This window comes from Pteronotus mesoamericanus, unplaced genomic scaffold, assembly GCF_021234165.1.
Source record: "Pteronotus mesoamericanus isolate MK-2021 breed Mesoamerican mustached bat unplaced genomic scaffold, CSHL_Meso_final contig_246, whole genome shotgun sequence".
Taxonomy (NCBI): Eukaryota; Metazoa; Chordata; class Mammalia; order Chiroptera; family Mormoopidae; genus Pteronotus; species Pteronotus mesoamericanus.
In genome coordinates this window covers 13,585,007-13,608,278 of record NW_026555104.1, presented here as the reverse complement: position 1 = coordinate 13,608,278, position 23,272 = coordinate 13,585,007, and the positions used below count along the sequence as shown (strand labels likewise).

The window sequence follows — 23,272 nt, the reverse complement described above, 5'->3', positions numbered from 1 at the left end:
GGGCAGCCAGACCATCAGACCTTCCCACCTGGTGGGTCTCTTCCCTCTCCTTACAGACTCAGTGGGGAACCCAGGGCCAACTGCATTTTGTCCCATCCGCTCTTCTTGCCAGCGCCTCCTTCCGCCCTCCCCGACCTGCCTCTTGATGGAAGGGAACCACCCTGGATACAAGTCCCATAATGCCAACACTGCCGTTCGAGCCCCTGCAGTGGGTGGCAGGTGGGCCCAGGAAGGGGGGGCAGAGGGACAGGGAAGGTCAGGGAGAAGGGGAGGGATAAAAACCTTTCATCGGATTGGGAGCTGTGAGGTTCCGCGAGCAGATCATTGAGAGCATCGCGTGTAGTTTATCCTCCTCTTCCTCATCATCGTCCACCGAGGCCGCGCGGCTGGCCGCTAGGTGGTGGTAGTTAATAGTGACTGCTCAAAGAGAACAGCGAGAGAGGCAGAGCATAAGGACCCTGGTCCTGGGGCAGGAGAGACAGGACTCCGTCCTCATGCGGAGCAGAGTGGAGCCTGGGTCACTATGAGCCTGCATTGCATGGAAGAGGGGAAGAGGGGACCTGACAGTCTTTTGATGATTTACTAAGCAGAGTATGGAAGGAAGTGTGGGGGCGGCGGCAGCTGCAGAGCCCCACTCTTTGGAGAAGGCCCTCTCTAGAAAGAGCAGAGAAGACAGAGCTGAGGGGGATCCAGGGTAGTGAAAGACGGGGACCAGCTGGGACAGGCTGGCTGCTCAGGAGCGCCCCAGCCCTGGCTCAGGCTGGGCCCTACTGGGGGCAGATGGATCCTTGTCATCCTTCAGCTCGCGTCACGGTCAGGCTGGGCCAAACGCGAGGATTACCCCAAATCCCCCTTTTCACACTATAAATCCAACCTGCTCCTCCAAGGGTTTTCCAGAGCTGCTCTCGAGGAGCCTGAGTCACCCCACTGGGTTTCGGCTCCTTGGAGCCCCAGCTTGCCCTCCAGGGAAGTGGATCTTGAAGTGAAGTGACCAGAAGTGGGAACTACCAAGGCTTGAAGAGAAGAAGTGCAAGCTGAATAATCTAAGCCGAGCAATGGCCCGTGATTAAATGCCAGGCTTGCAAACATGTCCGGCAGAAGATGTGTCTCTTAGTCAGGCACGTCAGGGAGGGGAGGGGGATTCCCCACATCTTGTGCCCTCCAAGCCTGTTGGGACTACTTGTGCTCTGGATGTGTGTTTGCAGTCTGGGAAATCTGTTAATACAGAGACAACCTGTCGACAACTAATTGGCACAAGTTAGGAAATTTAGGGAGCAGGTGGTCCGGCTGGCAAATGATCTGCGCTGGCACATTCCCTGACCTTCTTCCCAAGATCAGTGAGTCTGGCCTGGAGAAGCCTGTGGGGAGCAGAGCGCTCTGCCCAGAAAAGGGACTCTGGCGCTGCTGGATACCTATTAGGGCCCAGAGGTGTATGTCCAGGTGGGACAGGACCCATGAGCACCAAGCCACCTTCCAGCCCCACCCCCGTCCTGCCCCGAGCTGAAAGTCCCACCCTTTTCAGGTGCACCCCCTATTCCAGCCTCGGCCCCTCTCATCAGTAGCTGGCTTCCAGGGGGGTTCTGGCTCCAGTGGAGTCAGTGAACAATTTGCACCATCCAAAAAGGAGCACTGATCCCGCACCCAGGCCACCTCGCGGAGGGCAGGCACGGGACCAAGGCGAAATGGAGAGTCCTCTGCCTTCTTATTCTAGTCTCGCCACATTTTTACCCCCCGGGACAGGGCGCAAAAGGATGACCAAGAGAATACTGCATAGAGATGCCTGGATCTCTATCAAGAGGCTTGGGGTGACAAGGGAAGGGAAAGAGAACAGGTAGAAGAGAAGCAGATTCTCGGGGGGCTGATCTGTAGGAAAAAGGTCCAATGAGAGGCAGCGTCCTGAACCGCTGGCCTTAACCTGGGCTGGTCATGGACCTTGCCGGCTGCCCCTCCCGGGGGAGGCTGTGCTACCCGCCTCCCCGAGCACCGCCCTCCTCCGCAGAAGCAGTGTGGGACACTCACTGTGCTCGTGCCTGTGACCAGGGTAAACGATGCGGAACACGTAGTCGGTGGCCCACCCTGTGCCCATCTCCTCCGCATCTGCGGGCCGCGTGCTGCCGCGTTTCCGTAGCTTGGGGAACACCTTCCCCTGGGGAGGAAGAGGTGGGCCGTTAGTCTGTGCAGGGCAGGGCCCATTCCAGGGTCCCACCCGAGGCTGCTCCTAAGACCTCCGTGTGGGGAAAGGAAGGGAGGTGGGCAGAGAACCCACCTCACACATCCCTCCGCCCACAGCCTCCCAAGCCCCGAGGTACCTTCCCCTGCTGGGTCCAGAGCGGGGGCTCTAGCTGCCCTCGAGGCAGAAGACCATTCTCCAGGCAGGACAAAAAGGACAGCAGGTGGCCTCCCTGTGGGAAGTGCAGCGGTGGCCTCTGGATGCCATCCTGGCTCACCAGTACGAGCGTGCCACCGTTCTCTGGGGGCAGGGGGGTTGAACAAGGGTGAGTGGAGCGGGGCCTCCAAGACCTCCCGGCCATCACCGCAGCCCAGTCGGCCAGGCCCCCAGGCTCCGTAGGAGGACAGTGCGGCCGGAGTGTGGGGATGACGAAAGCGGGGCAAGACACCCAATGGGCCATGCGCGGTGGGTGGCCAGGAGATGGCTGTCTCTCCTCCCTCATCCCAGCGCCCAGGACAAGGGAGGCTCACTTTGCTGGTGGCAGTGGATGCAGACAATCTGACTGAAGGGCACAACCAGGGCATAGTCCCAGTAAACGCTGAAAAGAAACCAGATTGGTGTCGCTGTGTCCCAAGACCAGCCATCCTGCCATCCTCATCTCCTGGCCCCAACACCCATGAAACCACCCTGAAGACAGGACGACCATAGCCAAGAAGTGACCTCAGCCAGCCGTGTCCCTCTGGGCTCCGTGCTGCCCTCATGGCACAGAGCCTAGCGGTCTCAGATGCCTAGAACTTGGCTCAGGCAACCCTCTTAATGCCCAGGCCTGGCTGGATCTTAGAGAGCTTGGGAATAATTCCAGGCGGCCTCTCTCTGCAATTCTTGGCATCGGATGCGGTGCGAGGCCTGCCTCCTGGAGCAGACTGGGCCTTCCCATCCCCCTGCCTGGTCCCAACCTCTCACTCCCTTCCCTGCCTCCTGCGAGTGAGTCCCAAGGTCCCCACCTCTTTTCCAGCTCGGAGTCCCCCAGAGTCCCGTTCATGAGCTGGTTGGGAGTCCACTTCAGAGTTAGGCTCTCTGCAGACTGGTGCAGGGAGAGGTAGCCAGGGACAGCTTCCATGTCCTCCTTCTACAGGGGGGAGACACACCAGAAGACAGGGATGAGGGGCTGGGAGGCTCCCAGGGATGGCCTATGGGAAATGAGCTGCAGGTGGGAGTGCGGGAGGCCAAGCTAGTCCAATCCCGGGGCCCTGGAGTGGGGGCCAGGCGGAGGCAGGGCCGAACACAAGCTACACGTGGATGTGGGCAGATCCTCTTCCTGGCTGGCCTGGTGCCATGGGCTCTGCCCTGTCAGTCTCCTGGATGCCAAGTGTGTGCTGGGCCAGCCATACCCAAGCTGGGCGTTCCCCCTGCCTGCTGGCTGCCATTCCTGTCCCTGGATGGCTCGGTTCTCAGTTCGCCAGAGCAGATGCCATTTCTGGCTCCTGCAAGTTCATGACTGGGTGTGAAACAGCGCAGTAGGGGTGAGGCCCTTATCCCAAGGCTTCCCTCTGGTCAAGCCCCTTAGGAAAGGGATAAATGTGGCTGGAAGATTCCAGTCCTGGGGCCTTTGGAGGAGGGAGGTAAGGGGTGGGCCCCAGGCATTCCTACCGGCTGCACCAGCACGTTGTTCTTGCCATAGAGCAGCCGCGTCCTGGAGTTCTGGTGCAGGGACTCCACGTACTCGCGGGCGCAGGCAGCTAGCCTGTCCTCCGAGGTGCTGCCGCTTGAGTGCCGCTTCCGGATCTGCACAAAGCCCCAGCTCAGCCCCAGCCCTGGGAAATCAGCCTGGGAGGCTGAGGACACTAAACTTCCATGCAGACCCTCTCTAAATGACCCTGGGGGTCTTTCCCGCCCCTAGTTTGCTCTCAGCCACCCTCTGCTCTCCAGCCACGAACCAGTGGTGTGCTCCTGGCATTTACGTGTTCTTGGCGTTAGGTGCCAGTGTGGAAAGAGGCTCTCCTGGGTGGCCACTACCTTGGGGCATCTCCAAGGCCCAGCCTGCGTCAGCAGGGAGCACAGAGGCCAGCTGCTCCTCCCTACGGGCCCATGGGCGTAACTTGGACGAACACACGGGGTGGGGCGAGGGATGCCTACTCCTAGGGCTGGGCGCTTCGCAGGGGAGTCCTGGCGGTTAAAGGGACCCCGGATTCGGTGCCTCTGGACCAGCTCATCAGCAGAAGGGTCCGTCCAGTAGTGGTCGGCTGTCTTGAGTTTGGTGTACTCCAAGGCACAGGGTCCCACTGTGGAGACAGGGACAGCCACTCAGATGGGGTCCCCCACACCTGCCCCTAAGTCCCCACTGGCCCAGCAGAGGCCTCTCCACTCTTAGGCTCACCTAGAAGACAGGCCAAGATGGGACCAAACACAGGGTCTGCCAGTAACGCCTCCTTCTCATAGTACTTGCTGCCAGTGGGAGAGACAGACAGGGGCACTGCTGGGGCTCCCGGCCTCATCCCAGTGCAGTCGAGCTCACCCGGTAGGGACGTTCCCACAGAGACCAAATTCTCATCGGTCACCAAGAAGAAATAAACCCGTAAGAATGGAGCTTGGTGGGGTGCCTGGTGCGGTCTATGCTTCTGGGGAGCGACAGGGAGAGTGGGCACGCCTGCAGCCTGTGCTGGACAGCGGGCACGCCGAGGGGTGGGGCTGAAGGAATGTTCAGGAGGTGGGCCCCAGGACGGGGCATTCACCTGCAGTTCTCCACCAGGTACTGCACGACCCTGTCCAGCACCTTCTCGATGAGCGCTGTGCGTACCCATATGTGTTTCAGGGCCTGTGGGCTGAGGGCCGGGGCCTTCCCACTGGCAGAGCCCTGTCTCCGCAGGGCTTCCTGGTTACTCACCAAGGGTTTCCTGCAAAGAGGGTTGGGCTTTAGGAGTGAAGGAGCCCAGGGCTGAGCCCCAGACTAGTGGCACTGGGAGTGGAGTTTGGTGCCATAAGACGAGAACCCAGAGGAGTAGGATGGGGGTGCTGAAGGCAGGGGGATAGGGCCTCGTGCCTTAAAGGGGCCAAAGCCCACCCTTAGGCTGGTCCTGAAAGGCCCTGAAAGAAACAAGCCCAGGAAGCCAACCTGCGGGTAGCAAATGCCAAATGGTAAGGGCAGAAGGGAGGGGTGGGAGGGTCAGGCCCAGGGCTCACCTGCCCTCTACTTGTTGCTGTAGCTCCTGTACCTTGTGGCAAATCTCCCCAGCTACTGGGAACGTCTTCCCCACCTTGGTGAACAGAGCTGCTACCTTGTCACTGCGCAGAAAGCCGGCGGCACGGCGTCTCAGCTGATGCAGGAGGCAAGCCTCCACTGCACCTGGGCCACAGAAGGAACCAGAACTTGAGCCCAGGCAAGGGGAAGAAGGGAGAACACTCCTCTTCCCCACACTAGGGAGGGCAGAGGGGCAAGGGCAGGCCTGACCCATGCTAGGACGATGGGGTGGGGTATCCGTTTTAGCCAGGCCAGCAACGCATACCGACCTCCTTCTAAAATTCCCCTCCCTATCCATCTGCTCCAGCCCTGGATGGACCTGTAGAGGCTCTGCTGTGCCATGCCATTCATCTCCCTCGCCTGGTGCGCACACGGCCCGTATGCAGCATTGCCCCTGAGGCCACGAGGACCGAAGCCGCCAGTTCCAGATGGCATGGGTGACTCCACCCCCTGCCCACTTACTGGACTGGGGGCCCAGGGAGCACACAGCCCAGCCGCCCTCCTGGAGAGCATGGATGATGTGGTTGCTAAGAAACGGGCTCTGGAGAAGGAGCAGAAATATTGATGAAGCCATTGCAGAGATCAGATCTGACAGCGGCCCCTGAATTATTGATGAGCCCAGCAGCTGAGAGTGAGAGATTTCTATCTCCCATGGAGGGAGGGCCTCCCTTCATTCATTCATATTGTCAGGGGCTGGGCTTCCTCTCTCTGTCTGGACACCGCTTACTGTGGACAGACTCCGCAGGAAGGAAAGAAGGGCTTCATGGGGGTGAGTGGGGAGTTACCCTGGCCATGTATAGAATCTAAAAATACTAGTGTGTGTGTGGGGCGTGCAGAGAAGGGGCTTGGCCGTTAATGAGGCCAAGTGAACTGCTTTACAAGAGTGCAGGGAAAAAAAGCGCAGAAAGGGGAAGGCATTTATTTGATCACCGAAACATAGTGGCAGAGTTGGGACTAGGACCCAGGGCCCCAAACCCTGGCCTGAGCTTCTTTCATCGTCTCCAGATGCGTTCAGAGGGCAGGGTGGCGCAGGTGGGAGAAGGTGCTTCCTTCACGCCACAGGTGCTCTTTTCACACGACTGAAAACAGTGCTGTGCTGGAGGCGGGGAGTCAGACTAACAGGGTCTGAAGCTGTTGCGGCCACTCACACTTTCTCTCAAAAACTTGTGTGACTTAATGCTCTGAGTGTCTGTTTTATTATCTGTAAAATGGGGAATACTTCTAAGGACTGGTATGAAATGTTGCATGAGATCAACATGGTCCTGCACGCAGGGGACACTTGATCCCTGTCGGTTCCTGACTCCTCACCCTTTATTGTCCAGACTGTTCTACAGCTAACCTGTAAGGGCTGGGGTCTTGCAAGACCTCTCACTGTCAGGGAGAATATCGCAGAGCTGGGTGGAGATGCTGTTCTTTTAGAAACAGGGAAAATGAAGCCTCTCATCTATTGTGACTAGTATTGTTAGAATAGGAAACACCGACTTAGGACATAACTGCTGAAAACAGAAGTTCTCGCCCGTTTTTCGTCTTCATTTTTAGTAAGTAAAAGGTAGTTACTGCTGTCGGTAAAAGAGTTTTGTTTGGCCCTCTCTTGTACTGAAGTCAAAAAGTTGGAGAGTCCCAGGAGACTGGCCAGCACAGTGAGAGCATCCAGGGGAAGGGAAACAAGGCAGGACCTTCCCTCTCCTGAGTGCTTCCTGCTAGAGCTCTTCCCTTCTCAGCCCTGGAGCACCTCACACATGTGCACACGAGGGGGGACCAAAAAAAAAAACAACCCCAGAATTATCTTCTGGGGGGCGGGTACTTTGTAGTACAAGCTTTTCCCACTAGGTGAATGTTCTAGGAACCCATTCACATCAGTGGGCCACCTGGCGTTGTTGTGAGAGGCTGCATTCGCTTAAGTGAATTTTTTGAAGACTCTTTCAATGTGTTTGCCCATTTCATGATGGGTGATTTACGAGCGCGCCTGCCCACACTGTGCTGAGTGTTCAGCAGTTTTTGACCAAAAACAGCATAACCCCAATATCCTACCCCCCCTACTCACGCCATCTTGCCTCAAGAGACCCTGAGCACTAGGAGCCATCAAAATTGATGAGTTCAAAAACTCCTTTGAGCAGTGGAAAAAACATCTCAATAGGAGTATTGCATTAAATGGAGTGTACTTTGAAGGTGACTGAAGTTTAAACATGTAAAAATAAACACACAATGTTTTATAAATAAGTTCTGGGTATTTTTGGGTCTCCCCTCGTATATCTATGTTCACAGGTGCATGCAGAAACATATATCTACACATCTGATGTGTGTGGGGGGCATGTGGTAGAATCTTTGCTTAAGTGTCCACATACTCCTTCCCATAGCGAGTCCCCTTGGTCCCTGGAGGTCTTGGTGGCCCTGGGGGTGGGGTCCAGGCAAGAGACCATTTTGCCCCAATCTCTAGGTCCTGGGGCTCCTGCAGCTACAAGTCGGTGCCTGAAGGGAGGTGGTGACTATTGTCTAGGGTTGCACTTCTCATCCAGGGCAGGAGAGGAGCAGCACTGAATGGCCAGAGCAGCAGCATGTGGCACCCGTCCTGCGGGGAATCAAGTGCCTTGGTGAGGTGACTAATGACTGGGATAACGAGTCATTAACCTCCCCACCGTCCCAGGAGATTGAATGCAGCCCCGCTGGGGAGCCTGGGAATGGCGGGCAGCGGCCCTCCCATCCCACCTGGCCTCACCCATCTTCCTAGGCTACCTCTGAGCAAGGTCATCGGGGTGCTCTGGGGTGAGTGAAGGCCTTCCTCAGCACTCACTCCAAGCAGGGAACGTGGAGAGAAGCCCGACTATCACACCCAGTCCCCCTGCTCACCCCACAGCCAGGGAAGGTGCCCAGGCAATGTCTGGGGAAGAAGAAACCCCTCTCACCCCTCTACCTTCCAAGCAAAGCAAAAGACCCTCTGTGTCAGGTATTCTGAACACAGTTCCATGGGCTCCTTGGCCAGTGATTGTTCAAACTACCCCGCCCTCCCCCACTCCCACAGGGTTGTCTCCGCAGAGAATCAGCACATGCAATGAACAATGTTACTGAGTGCAGCATGTAGGCAAAATAATGATAATAATAGTAATAATAATAACACTAATAATAAGTGAGAACTACTATCCAAAGAAGGTTTGTGGATGGGCTTCTGGCATTCCAATGACCCCCTGAAATTGTGTGTGAAATTGTCGACGTGCTCCAGCATCCTTAAGGTGAGTGCTTTTATTCCGGACAGAGGACCCCTTGCTTTTTCTTCTAAAAGGGGTACCTGCCCCCCAACAGTTTAAGAACTCTTGCTCTAAGATTTTTAGGTTGACAGAAACATAGACATTCAGAACTCAGAGATGCAACTATAAAGACTCTCTCCCTCCCTCCCTCCCTTTACTATGCAGTGAATGCCGTACGCAGAGCTGCAGCTCCAGAGCCTCAGCAACAATGTCCAGCTCTTCTGCTGTCCTTGCTCCCCAGGGAGAGGTCCATGGAGAGGCCCCTGCCTCTTCTCCCCTCCTGCCTGAAGGCCCAGAGCACCAAGCAGGAGAACTCTGGTGCCTTACTCCTCTTTCCGCCCCGGGCAGCCACTGTGACTCATCCCCGCGTGAAGGTCCCTGGCAGGAGACACCTGTCACGGTGAAAGCACCAAGTCAGCAAAACCCACACCCCTCTAACTAAGCTCTGTGGGCCCTGGTCACCCAGATGTAAAGGCTTCAGGATCCACTGTCCAGTGGGTCCACGTTCTACCTACAGCCGCTCCGGATGCACCAGAACACGGGTGAGCGGCCCTGACAGCATCAGCTCATTTCACAGGGGAAAAACACAGGCCAACTGATAAAAATCAACAGTTTCTGTTCATTAGTTGGGGTGGAAAGGTTTGGGTGAATGAATCAAAACAGAGAAATAGAGACATGACTCAAACATGATCCTCTTATCTCCCCACCCTGGCCTTCTGGTGGCCTTCTGAGTTCCGGTGCCAGATGGGCCCAGGGTGCTCTCTCTACTCGGTCATCCCATGCCGCTGACAGGGAGGCTCGAGGAACCGCATCTCCGGGCAGGAGTGGAACTAATTTTAACTCGAGCACCTAGCTGTGGACATCTCCCTTCCCCCAAAAGGTCTGGCACCACCTTTCCAGGGAAAGACTGGGAACTACCGGCCCAGACTAGCCCTGAAACTCTGCCTCAACAGCCTCTGATGTGTCCCTGAAACCTATTAAGTTACAGGGTTTACAAATGCTAAATGGATGAAGACTCTAAGTGATGACGGAATCTGATAGGGCCCCCTCCTACAAACCCATTACATGTCGATTTAATCGTTCCAAGGAGTCCAGTTAGGAAGGGAGGAGATATTGGTAGATGGGGATGGAAAGGACTTGGGAAGTGACTGAATCTCCTCACACCTTGCTGGAGGGAGGGCTGACTGGTTGCCGCTATGGAGGCAATGTGGCATGACCTATCAGCAAGACAAGTAGTCTCTGACCCGGTAACCCCTCTTCAAAGAACCTAGCCTACAGATATAACTGCAAGGTTACCTGGTTATAACAGCAAAGGTTAAAAACCATCCACATGTCCATCAACAAAGGGTAGGTTAAATAAATATGGTACATTCATAGAGGAGAATATTATGCAACCCTGATAAAGAAGGAGGATTCTCTCTAGAAACTAATAATGGAAGAGCAAGATGCAGAGCAGTATGATTGCATGATAAAAAGGGTGGGGTACACAAGGACTACAATTTTTTATTACTATAAAAAATTCTAGAAGGATACACAAGAAATAAAAGTGGTCGTGGTTACCCATGTGGGAACTGGTAAGTGACGGAGAAGTGAGTGAAGAGGGGCCAGGAAAGGAGTGAGACTTCACAGCATATCTTTTGTATCGTTTTCACTTTTGAACCAAGTACGTATATTACCAATTCAAAATAATTATTGTAATAACTGAGTAGGTGCCCATTCTAGCCAGATACCAGTAGACCATCATGACATGATACCAGAGATTCTTTCCAAACTAAAGTTGGATCAAAACTCATAAAACCCACGGGTACCCACCCATTCCAGCTCCCTCAGCGAACGGTCTCCTGGTTGGCGTGGCTTCCCATCCCCACGGGAGCATCTGGGCTCTGCTTAGGGCAGCCACAAGTCATCTGAGCTGGGCAGGGACCAGAGAAACAATTCAGTGGGCTGGGACAAACTCAGGTGTCTTTGGAGCCCACAAAAGTGGACAAAAGCAATGGCTGCCCAGGAAATGCAGAAGTGGTTGAGAAGGGTCCTCAGTCAGCCCACAGGTCCTCAGAAACAGCCCTGGCTTTTGCTTGTATACCTACGTTTAAAGCTGTGCTCAGGAGCCGAGGGGCCTGGACAAGCCCAGGCTGGTAACAGAGGGACTTGCTAAGTGACCTTCAAGGAACTAGGCCTAGGGCCACGGTGGCCAGAGTTAGCACAGCATGACAGGAAGGCTGGGCCTGAGGCTCTGAGCTGGGAAGGGTTCGTCAGGGGAGGAGCAGGTGTGGCAGGCCTTCCCAGCTCCCCCCTCCCACCTCTGCCGGCTGCTGTCCTTGCGAGGGAGGGGTCGGTCCTGGTTGCCATAGAGCCCCACTGAGGAAAGCCAGCGGGGGGGGGGGGGGGGAGCAGCCAGCCACAGGTTTGAGGACTCTCCTCAGGGCAGAATTTTTAAAAGCCTTGGATGGCAGAACCAAGACTGTTAGAAGAAGTGCAGCCTCGCTAGGGAGACAGGAAAGGGTGGGATGCGTGGCCTCTTTTTAAGTTAGGAACTTCCTCTAACGGAAGAAGTCAATGTTTATCTGCAGCGAGGAGGTGGGAGGAGCAAAGAGGCGAGGCCAGGCGTCTTCAGTCTCTCTTCCTGCCTCAGCTTCCCTGGCTGGTACTTCCCCCCAGGGATTCGGAACCAGCCTTTCTATAGTAAATAGGGTATGTTTTCTCTCAGCCTACACTGGGTGATGGTGGCTGTTTGCGTTTGCTTCAGTTTGAGGGGGCAGCATTCAGTCTTGTTCAAAACACCCTAGAACAAGAAAGCACTGCCCTGATATTCCAGAACCAATCACGTGAGGGAAATGAAATTTCATACCTCACACACCCGTCTTCCTTGCCCCTCTAGGAATGCAGGGCAGGGTCAGCAGGCACAGCGCTCCAATGGCTTCCCAGGGAACCAGGACAGTGCTGGCCTCACACAGTTTTGCAAGGGACACATTGTCTCCCAGGGTATCTATGGACACCATGAGTCCACCAATTGGTGACCCGAGCTATTTCTCCATGAGCGCTAACTCTTCCTCAGTGCCCCACACCTCCAGGCTCCACCACTAGGCAGACCTCACAGGTAGACCCCTGGGCATCTGTGGCTTTGGAGCAAGACAGATATGGGTTCAAATGCTTTCTTTACTATTTGTGCAAATCACTCAATCTTTCTGAGCTTCAGGGGCATTCGGGGAGAAGAACAGGTCCCACCTCAAGGGGTGCTGAGTGACTGAAGGCAACAGGGCATGCAGAGGTGTAAATGGCTCCATGATCCCACCCAGCACACTGAAGGCTATTGTGAACCTTGGAGTCTTTCCTCTTGTGCTTCAGGCCCATCCCCTGCTTCCCTCCCGGACTGCAGAGGGTCTGGGGGGCCCCTCCCGAAGGCCGCCCTCTCCACCCGCTCACTGCATACCAGCCCCTTTTGCCGTTCAAGGGTGTCACTCCAGCAAACATCCCTTCTCTTTCCTGTATCTTTAATATTTCCCTATGAGACACTTTCCATTTGTATGTAAACATTCTGTAATTTTTCCCACTTTAAAAAAAGACACCACTACCACTATCACCTACCTTGGCCCTATATCCCTATTCAGGTACTGAACCATTCAGCTGCTCCCCTTTAGGTAAAATTTCTCAGGGAAGTCATCTATATTCACTAACTCTATCTCTTCCTTCTCCCATCCTCTCATTGCCTGTCCCCTTTTTAAAAAGAAACATTTCATTATGGAAAAATCCCAAACATATACAAAAGAGGACAATGTAACAAACTCTATGTACCCATACCCCTAACTTAAGCAATGATAAAGTCATGAGCAATCTTGTTTCAGTTATACCAACTCCAACCACTTTTCCATTTTTCGTCAGAGTATATTGAAAAAAATTTTATTTTAAAATTTTTAAAAATTGATTTTAGAGAGTGCAACATTGATTTGTTGTTCCATTTATTTATGCATTTATTGGTTGATTCTCGTATGTGCCCTGGCTGGGAATCGAACCTGCCACCTTGGCATATCAGGACAGCTCTAACCAACTGAGCTACCTGGCCAGGGCTTGAAACAAATTTTAGACATCAGCCCTAGCTGGTGTGGCTTAGTGGATTGAGCGCTGGCCTGCCAACCAAAAGGTCACAGGTTTGATTCCCAATAGAGGGCACATTCCTAGGTTGCAGGCCAGGTCCCCAGTAGGGGGTGTGTGAGATGCAACCACATTGAAACACATTGATGTTTCTCTCCCTTTCTTTCTCCCTCCCTTCCCTTCTCTAAAATAAATAAATAAATAAATAAATAAATAAATAAAATCTTTAAAAAAAAATTTTAGACATCATAAACTTTTATCTATAAATATTTCAGTACATATATTTCAGTATGTATCTCTAAAAGATGATTCTCTTAAAACATGTGCATAATACTTATTAAACTTCTAAGTTCTAACTTTCTCTGACTGTCCAGGTACTTCAAACTCCCAGAAACATGAATTCCCAGATGGAATCCTGGAGAAGGTCCTAGGAGGCTTCATGGGGAAGGCTGTAGGATTCCTTTCAAGAACAAAGTAGAATGCCCCTGATGGGGGTGATGCATCAGTGAGCACCCACTGCATCCCTGGCTTCCTGCAGTGCGCTTTACCTGCACCATTGCTTTAATCCGCACATCAACCCTCTGGAGTAGGTTCAGGGTTGTTGAAAACTGGGATACATACTTAGTGACCAGATCAGGTATGAACCCAGGTCGGTCGGGCTCCAAAGCCACAGCGTCAGACCACGGCCATGTGCCCTCAGCCATGCCCCAAACCGGGGTGAGGGAGCCAGTTCCCCAGAGGGCCTTTTTCCCATTCATTTCCAGAGGGAAGGCAGAAGCCAGATCACCTAAGAATGAGCTATTCATTCAGTGCGGGTGGGAAGAAGAGAAGGAATCCCTTTCACTGAAAAGAGACAGACTAAAAACTGCCTGGAGCTTGAATCTCAGTGCTAAAATATCTCTGGCTGCAACATCCCAGGTGGGATGCAATCCTTCTGTGGCACCTGCTTCTCTCCCAGCTCATTAGCATTTCCTTGCCATTCCCCAGAGGAGCTCACTGCAGCCAACCTTCCTGGCTAATGACAGCTGCTTAGCAACAGGGAGCGGGTTAATAAAGCCCTGATATTGTTCCCAGCTCCACAGACTCCACCCGTCTCCCATTACAGCTCATCCTCAGCCCAAAGCAACCCGCGGGTTAACAGATCTTTGATCTGTGCTGGGAGAGCCAGGAACCTGGTGACTGAGGTGTGGGGCTGCTCAGGCCTGGCCTGGAGCCTGCCCCCAATGCCTCCTGAGGAGAGGAGACAATTAATTATGAGTCTGAGAACCAAGGTGCCAGGCCAGGGACCTCTCTGGAGATCTTGTAAATCCGCTCTACTACCAAAGGTTAAAATCCAACCTCAGCACCCAATCAGAATAGAGCAAACAGAAGTATAGGCACACCTTGTTTTATTGCACTTTGTTTGCTATATTACGCTTCACAGATGGTACATATTTTTTTTTTAGATATTGCATTTTTTACAAACTGAAGGCCAGACCCTCCACCAGCAAAAAGATTATGTCTTGCTTTATTGTGAGTGGTCTGCAACTGAACCCGCAACATCTCTGAGGCACTGTGGAGGCAGACACACCCAGACCTGCAAGAGGGTAGGGCGGGTCCAGAGAAAACACCAGTACTCATGGGCTGATGTCTAAATTGAGTATGCCTTCCTTAAGCACATACATTATTATAACCAATGCAGAGTTCAAAGGTGAAACCTGGGACAATTTGCTGTTTAACCTTAACATGGAGTTGCCCGCAAGCCAAAGTTAAAAGCACCTTGCCCTCTGGGGGAAGGGGTGGCAGGAGATAATCAGCCACCATCTGGGGTTTCAATAAGCCACAGAGAAAACAAGCAGCATTATTTCAATTCAACAGTAAGTTTACATTAAAGTAAAAGTTTCAAAGGCCATGTCATGAAACAAAATGCAAACCTGACATGACTTGACAAACCATAGAGTGGTAGGTTGGGACCTGCTCTCTAAGGCCCAGACTCACCAACGGGAGGGGGCAGTCACATGGATCCTGATCCTCTGGTCTGGGGTGCAGAGGGGGCTGCCTCAGTCAGAGCGGCACTACAGCCCTGCTCTGTGGTCGGGGACAGCACGCAGAGAACCCCTCCCTGCCAGCCAGGATTCGCCAGCAGAGCTTCCTCATAAAGTCTCCACCTGCGGGGGCCTGACCGGTTCTGGACAGGCAGGTTTAGGAGCCACTGCAGCAAACACACAACCAATGCACATTGCTTGCCAGTCCCGGGAGTCTCACTCTTCCCCGTGGATAAAAGGAACTGGAGTCTGGTGCAACTTTCCTGAGTTTGCCCAGGGCCAAGTCTTGACTCAAGGATTGTTCAGTGCCACTTCTGTGCCTCTCCAGGAAGGGTCTGTGTCCAGTTCAAAAGTCTCTAGTCTAAGAAAATTCAGAGAAGGTCCTCTTGCCCAGGCCCCGCCCTCCTCAGTCACTTCCTAGTCCCTCCTCTACTAAGAACAGAGGGGCCCAGGGCCCCAGCACTCCCCACAGCTCTAGGGAATGTAATGTGGCCACTCCACAGTCAATCCAGTCTCCACAGCCTTCACTCTGTCCGACCCGATCTTTCAGCACCTTCCCTGCACTCCCATGTCTCCCAGAACAAAGCTGAATTCTGGACGTGGCTAGAACAGCAAGACCCAGTAAAAGGCTGAATTTGCTTCAGACTAAAAATGTATTCCTGAGCATTTTTCCAGGGAGTGAAGGAGACTGGCATAGCAGAATATTCAAAAAGCCAGAGCGGTGCAGTTTTCCCTCAATATGTACTTGTTCTTCCCTCTGCCTCCCCCCAGGAATCCCTGATTAGGATTCCACTCTGTGATGCATGTGAATGGCTTGCAGGTTAGTCGCTGCTTTAAAACCAACCTGCTTAAGCCCAGGCTGAGATTTATCTCACTGAACACCAACTCTGACAATGTGTGAGGACTCCTTTTTCAGTGGGTCTCGGATGTCTCGGCCTGAGCTTCACGCTGTGGGCAGCCCCCTCTCCCCTGCACGTCCCCCTCAGCGACTGCGCGCCGAGCCCACGGCAGAGGCAGCAAACTGGCAGAGGCTGGCAGATGTCTTTTGTGTGGCCAATACAATTTTTTGGAAAGGGAAATTAGTTATCAGCATTTAAAAAGTAGGTAATTTTGTATAAAATCCCAGACTTCTGGATTCTCTTAGAGGTCAAACAGAGGGCACAGGAGGCCCGTGCTGGCATTCGCACAGGAGCTGAGCGGTGGCTGCCGCTTCAGACAGGGCGCGCGCTGTCCGGTTCACCCCAGCCCAGCCCCTGCCGTGGCCTGTTGCCTCATAGCTGGACAGCTTCCCGGGCGGACCTTTCTCATCTGACCCTGCAGGCATTTAAGTTTACACTCCTGGACCCAAGACACCTCCAGAGATCCAGCGGAATAGGGTTCCTCTCGCTCCTGGGCTGACTTCAGAACCCTGGCAACTTGGGTCTATTTCATAAACCCTTTTTCTATTTTAGCAACTGAAACTGGTTGAAAGAAGAGAATCATTCCTTTTGAGCATGATACCTTGCCTGCTGGAGAGCCCTGGGCTTTCAAGCAGGAGAAGAAAGCAAAAGCCCCACTGGTTCCTGGGGGTCCCTGGACTGGTTACAGGAGAGCTCATGGTTTCTTCTCACCCTAATTGGCCCGCTGTGGGATGCCTATTGCTTTTCTCCCTGTTTCTCTTTCCCCACTCCCCCGTGGCCACCCACGTGTGGCTCCCATGCACAAGCTGTTTGTGTTAATTTATTTTGTTTTCTGTGTTTGCTGTGGGTGCTCTGGACAAAGCCTAGCACCAAACCATTCAAAACTGGGCGGCCAGCAGAGCCCTTCTGGTGACAACGACAGACTGGCCGACGTCAGGGGAATACAGTACAAGTAGATAGGAGTAGAGTCTTAATATTCTTCAGAGCCACTTTTTGCAGGACTAGCATGCTTTTTCCCTAGCATACGTTCTACCCAAGAAAAGACTCCTCCTTGTAAACCTGGGAATCACTACATCAACTCAAAGAACAAGAGAAACATACTGAAAAGGGAGGTGGTGGGAACTCAAATCCTGCAAACCTGGCTTCAGCCTCAACATCCAAAGGAGGAGGAAAGACAGGCCATTTTCTGAGCTCTTACAATACTGGGAACGCTTACGTGCCTCATCTCGATCCCCACAATTCCTTGGGGTGGGAATCCTCACTCTGTTTTTAGAGGAGCAAAGTGAGGGTGACAGATGTTAAGAAACTTGTCCAGGGCGACTTCGGAAATAAGCAAAGCACCAGGGTTTGTGTGAATCCTCAGTCTGTCCCTCGGGCTCTGCTCACAGGTCGCCTCTCCCCGCTCGTCCTCCCATATCTCTGCTTTACCTTTCTTCATAGCTACTTTCATACCTGTTATTGCATGATACATATGTGTGTATTCATTTTCTGTATGTCTCCCCACAGGACATAAGCCTCTGTGGCAGAGGCTGGCCCCCCCCCCCCCCCCCCCCCCCCGTTACTGCTGTTTCCCTGCCTGGAGAAGAGCACCTGGCGCCTGGTGGACAATCAGTCTTTAGGGCTGGACTGACTGATGGAAAAGGCCGCGCTCTCTGCCTCACTGTGCTACTGTCGAAAAGCATCCCCTCCCTACCTGCTCTTTCCTTTCCCTCAGAAATGCACAATCTCCCTCCTAACCCCAATCTCAGAGGTCATGTAAAACAGTGTAGAGATGGCAAGTGGTTCTGTATCCCCTCAGAACAGGAGTTGTAAGGAAAGGTAAATCCATGAAAATCCAAGAAAACTCTGCTGTGTGTAGAGACAGAGTTGCTCCTACAAAGGCAAAACTGTTCATGTTGAGGGGGAAGTGATGGTTTATTACGGACTTTCTCCCTTCTAAGGCGGGGAGGTTTTGGCCATCCCTCCTATCCTACACTCATGTTGTTTTGCATCCAGTGAAGTGCTTGGAGAGTTGGGATGCTGAAGCAACACAGGTGGGACTAATGAGAAAGTAGATGTGGCACAGAAAGCGTTCAAAGAGCACAAAGCCTTCCCCATAGTTAATGTAAGGATAAACCAGAGCAGTGGTTCCTAAGCCCTAATTACCTAGGACACTACTTCCTAAAGTGTGGTCCCTGGACCAGCAGCATCAGTATCATATGCAAATTTGTTAGAAATGCAAATTCTCAGGCCCATCCCAGACCTACCAGAACCACAAACTCCAGTGTTGGCACCCAGAGATCCGTTTTAATAAGACTTTCAAGTCACTCTGTTGTATGCTAAAATTTGAACACTAATGTTTTAGGGGGCTAAACAGGTATAGATCTCTGGCTCCTGAAGGTCCTTAATTCAGTAGGTCTGGGATGGGGCCCAGGGAGATTTCAAAAGCTTTCGAGTTGATGCTGACTTGCACCTATATTTAAAAACTATGAAACCTGAGGTCTCCTCTCTCTCTGGCCCCAGGACAGTGTCTTCAGTTTTAAACCCATCTCCCACTGTCCCCCAGTCACTCACTCACCACACAGAGCAATGATGTGGCTGCTATCTTCGTGAACAAACTTCCTGGTGACAGCCTCCTCCATGATTTGTTTCACCTGTTGACAAAGGGCAGCATCGTCACTTTTTCCCCCTGATCAAAGGCCTGTGGCCAAGTAGATAGCCTGGCTCTACCCTGCTGAGTTCAGACACTGGCAGAGTAGATCCTAGGTTGGGAGGGGTGGGGAAGCAAAATCTATTCAGCACAGATAGCTCTAAGCATCTTGGAAAGGCAACCAGAAAAAGATACACCGTAAACCCACCAACCAATCAATGCAGATGTTGCAGCCCAGGAGAAAGTGCCTGCTGTGGAGAACAGGGAAAGGATGTTGTTTGCTCATCTGTACTTAGCTGGAGAAGGGCTTCTGGGCAGACACACTGTCCTTTAGGGACAAACTGTCTCAGTACAGGCTAAAGATAAACAGCCCAGCCCTCCTTTTCTTTCCCTTCTCTGAGGTTAGGGGTAGGTCCATCCAGGCCTCAGGGACATTCTCCATGTGCTTGCAAGCCCAGCTTTCTTTCTGTCTAGGGAACACCCTGATGTTTGGGCTTCTACCCAGACAAAATCTCCCAAATACCTTGTAAAGTAAGCAGTTACATCTTAAAAAAAAAAAAGAAGAAGAAGAAAACACTTAAAAACACACATACATATAACGTTCTTTATTGGCATGTAGTAAGCATATAGAAAAGGGTATATATCATAATTATACAACCCGATGAATTTTCAAACTGCACACACCTGTGAAACCAGCATCTGGGTCTAGAAATGGAACACATGACCTGCACCCCTCACTCTATCAAGTTTCCTTCCAGTCACTACTCCCCTCAAGGGTACCCGCTATCCTGACTTCTAACATCACAGAGTAATTTTGTGGGTTTTTGTACTTTTACTAGATGGAATCACTCAGTGTAGTATTTTGTGACCATGCTTCTTTTGCTCCCCAGTGTGATTGTGAGGTTGGTTCCTGTTGTGCGTGGTTGTGCATTGTTCATTCTCCATTGTGTGAACACACCACAAATGACTGGCATTTGGGTAGTTTCCAGTTTGGGGCTGTCATAAATAGTGATGCCATGAACATTTTGGACATGTCTTTGGGGGAACACAGGTGCTCATTTCTTTGGATTTATATTTTTAGGCAAGGAATTTCTGATGCATTATTTCCCACTTCAATAGACTGCCAAATTGTTTCAAAAGTGGTTGTACCAATCTACAGTCCATCAGCAGTATATGAGGTTCTAGGTGCTCCCAACATTTAAGCCAAGCACTCTTGATGTCTGCGGGGAACCTGCCAGGAGACAGATACTAATCCTGGAGATCAGAGGAGCGGATTACCTCAAGCCCAGTGTAAAATCTTCCAGATAAAGTAAGCTCCGGGCAGAGCTGCGCTTTGCCATTCTTTTTGGACAAGGCATGAAATGTCCTGATGCTGCCCTTACTCCAAAGTCCCTCACCTAGGGCTGTACTGGTAGAAGTGTAGTAGAGTTTCTAAAGCCTGGGGAGTAGGGAGGTAAGAGGTGAAGGCTTCTCCTTGTTGGGAACTGCTCATGGTTAGTGGTTAGGTAAACGGGGTTCAGACCAATCCTGTGCTCTAAAAAAAAACCTCTTAAAAAGTGCCCTGGCTGGTGTGGCTCAGTGGATTGAGCACTGGCCTGCAAACCAAAAGGTTGCTGGTTCGATTCCCAGTCAGGGCACATGCTTGGGTTGCAGTCCAGGTCCCTGGTTTCTCCCTTCCTTCTCCCCTCTCTGAAAATAAATAAATAGAATCTTTAAAAACAAAAAACAACAACTCTTAAAAGCTTCCTAGCTTACTTACCAATGGGTGTTTGCATTAAACAGAGCATAACATCACAGCTCAAAGACCTGTAGGCATCTAAAGCAGGCCAGTAGGACAGATTTTTAGGTTAGGAGGACCTACAGATGCCCTAGAATTTGGATACCAGAGGCCCATTGTGAAAAACCAGACTTGCCTACAATTATCCCCACTGTCTCTGTTTGTGAGAGAAGAAAGGATGTGTCTCTCTTGAAATCGAGTACTCAAAGGGGAAGGGAACTAAGTTCAAAGCAGGACAACTTTTGTCAGGTAACATACATAGCTGTGGCATATTCTGGACATCCTCACATTTACTTAAAAGTCATTCTTGGAGTTATACAAACAGCCTTCTAGGTACTGAGAAAAGAATCATTGTCTTCTCAAAAATCTTTCCTATCATCTCTGACCAACCCCAAATTTGGATCACACCAACGATCCTAGCACCTCTGTCCATAGTTTGGGTATGGCTACTTTTTTACTATTGCTTATATTGTTCATATAAGTCTCTGTCACTAGACTACTTTTTTTGTTTCCTGAGCATAATCACTGAGATTTGAGAGTCCTCTTTTCTTTGGCAAGACCAGAGTTGGTGCTTAAGTGCTGACTTGATATACGCCTGGCCTAAAAAACTTTTTCTTGGCCACTTCACAGCAAAGGCACAATGGAGCTTCTCACACAGCTGAAAAGGTGATGGCTTCAACCACTTCTTTGTCAATGAGAATGAAAGGAACAAATGCTAGGGCACAATAACCAGGCCACAGTTAATGTAGGAGAAACATCTAGAGTCTTCCAGGATTTTATTAGAGCTCTGAGTCTTCTCCAGTCCTGAAACTCTAGGAACCATTATGGTAAAATTTTATATGTGAGGTAGATATAATTATCCCTATTTCAGAAATGAAGAAATTAAGATTCAGAGAGGTTAAGTAACTTGTTCAAGATCACACAGAGCTAGGTCCAGACAATTCTAAAATGTATGCATTTCCATCAGACTTTGGTAGTTTTCAAGATCATTAGATTTAGTTGCCGAATAGTCATTGAGTGCCTACTGTGTACCAGGCCCTGGATACAAAGTAGAGGACAAAAACAGACGGTTTTCCTGCCTTCATGGAATGTGCACATCTGGCAGACACAGAGGTAGGTCAGAGTTGTTCATGGCTCCGGAGGCCCAATCTATTCTAATCCACTCTGCGGGTTTGAGCTTTCCAGCTCTCACAAGGGGGTGAGTCATGCCTACAGGCACCCCCCACCAAATTGGAATGGGCCTTAGGGCAGGGTGAAGGTAAAGGATGCTAGTAGAGAGAAGGACTATTTTCTCTTTCTGACATGCGGGGAGGGCTGCTCCTCAAAAAGGGGGAAAAAAATCTGAGTCTGAAAAACAATTATCAAACTCGCCCCCCACAGCACCGTCTCTGGGTAATGAGGTGGGTGTGGATTGAGAAGCAGTGAGGTGTGCGGCGAACCCTCGGGCAGCTGCCACTCACTTCCCAGAGGGATACCAGAGTGGGGTATAGCGCCCAGAGGAGCTAAGTCCCCAGATCGCGGGTTCCCCGCTCTAGGAGGCCCGCGCGGGGCCCCGCCCCCTCCCCAGTCCGCGCGGGCAATGAATGAGCAGCCTCAGTTCTCCAGAAATCGCCGACACCCCTCCCCCGACCTCGGTCTCCCAGCGCAGCTGCCGTCACAGGGCGGGGAGCTGCAGGATCTCCGAGCAAACAAGCCCGGGAGCACCGGCCTAGCCCCTCGGGCAGAGGGGCGCTAACCCCAGATTCTGGAAAGGAAAAGGAGCCGCAGCTTGTCCAGGACCCCGCCCCCGCCCGGGGTCCGCGAACGCCCGGGCTAGACCGTGGGCGCGGACCTTTGCACCCCCTGGGCTGCTCGAGGAGGGACGCCAGCCCCTGGGGGTCCTTGCCCAGACTTTACCTCCTTTTTCACGTTCCACAGCAGTTTCTCTTTGACTGCGTGCTCCGCGCTGCCCATGATGCTGTGGGTGGCGGAGAGGCTGCGCCGAGCGGCCCCTTAAACCCCCCACGCGCCCTCCCCGCCTCCGCGCCTCTCGGCTCAGCGCCCCACGCGCAAGGCGGAGACCTCGCCCGCTGCGCTCCCTGCCCGCCACTGCCGCCGCAGCCACTGCCCGGTGCTCGGCTCCGCAGCCATCTTCAGAGCCCAGTACAGACGTCAGGCGGCTGGCCCGGCCCCTTCCCACAGCCGGAGGCGGGGGGTGCGCTCAGCGACCCGGGGCTGCCGCCCGGGCGCGCGCCACGCCGGCCGCTGTCATGGCAACGCGCCGGCTCCAGTCCCCAGGGCGCGAACCCGCATTGTGAGCGCCTGCAGTCAGACCTGCACTACGACCCGCGGGGAGGCGAGGCGCGCCCTGGACCCTGCGTCTGGCTGAGGAGAAAGTTGCTCGCGCGGGAGCTGGCCTCAAGCCGGCTAGGTGCCCCAGTGATTTCTACCCGCTCGTTTTCCGACGGGAATGTCCGGAAACCCCGTGCCCCTCGATTCTGATCATGGGGAAGACAATGGTCCTCTGGCTGAAATGCCAGAGCTCCATCGTTAGTGTTAGCCTCCTGCCCTCAGTTGCCCATTGTTGGTAGAGAAGTGGGAGCACAGAAGATCTGAACTTAAAGAGGCTGGCCAGCCTCCCTGCTCCGTAGTGGTCGTCAACCCCAGTCCCGTCTTGCAGCTATGTGGGAGGGGTGGGAGCAAGTTGGGGTAACCCGGACCCGCGGGAACTTGTACAGAACCCATGAAGGTTAAAGAAGCGTTTTCCACGCTATTTGCCTTTGGCAGCCCCCACAAGGAAAATGAAGGTGAGAAAAGGTTGCTTAAAATGACAAAGAACACTTGCTACTGCAAACTGAGGCGCGGCGAATAAAAAACTAGGTGAGAGAAGGGGCTCAGCCCTTTTCCGCACGAATGGAGAATCTTACATTCAACATCTTCCTAAGTGATGCAACTTGATAGAGCAAAAACTGAAAATACAGGGGAGCAAAACAGCCCTCCGGGGCTAAAAGCGCAAACTTAACATCTACATCCAGTGTTTTAAAGCCCTTAACCGCAGAGAGCCGCGTGGGAAAAGTTTACTAAGCGGTTTTGTGGAGACTCGGTAGCGGCGCTCTGACAGGCTGGAGGGAAGGACCCTCGCGAGAAGACGAGCGGATCCAGACACGGGGAGGACACGCCCCAAGGAGGGGACCGGAAGTGCTCCGCCAGACCGGAAGTAGGCTG

General features: G+C 52.6%; 1 protein-coding gene across 2 annotated transcripts in view; it reads right to left on the bottom strand.

The window, feature by feature from the left end:
* Positions 1 to 22,021, bottom strand: part of SGSM2 (small G protein signaling modulator 2) — a 33,476-nt gene extending 11,455 nt beyond the window's left edge. The window contains exons 1-12 of one of the 2 annotated variants that reach the window (XM_054572983.1): positions 21,965 to 22,021; positions 18,220 to 18,295; positions 5,351 to 5,513; positions 4,903 to 5,064; positions 4,548 to 4,615; positions 4,307 to 4,452; positions 3,821 to 3,955; positions 3,175 to 3,299; positions 2,701 to 2,768; positions 2,310 to 2,470; positions 2,020 to 2,146; positions 283 to 417 (exon numbers count right to left, since the gene is read on the bottom strand). In XM_054572983.1, coding sequence (XP_054428958.1) covers positions 283 to 417; positions 2,020 to 2,146; positions 2,310 to 2,470; positions 2,701 to 2,768; positions 3,175 to 3,299; positions 3,821 to 3,955; positions 4,307 to 4,452; positions 4,548 to 4,615; positions 4,903 to 5,064; positions 5,351 to 5,513; positions 18,220 to 18,295; positions 21,965 to 22,021 — 1,423 coding nt within the window. The remainder of the gene's footprint in view (positions 1 to 282; positions 418 to 2,019; positions 2,147 to 2,309; positions 2,471 to 2,700; positions 2,769 to 3,174; positions 3,300 to 3,820; positions 3,956 to 4,306; positions 4,453 to 4,547; positions 4,616 to 4,902; positions 5,065 to 5,350; positions 5,514 to 18,219; positions 18,296 to 21,964) is intronic. The other variant, XM_054572984.1, reaches the window with a different exon arrangement.
* Between the last annotated feature and the right edge of the window lie 1,251 nt (positions 22,022 to 23,272).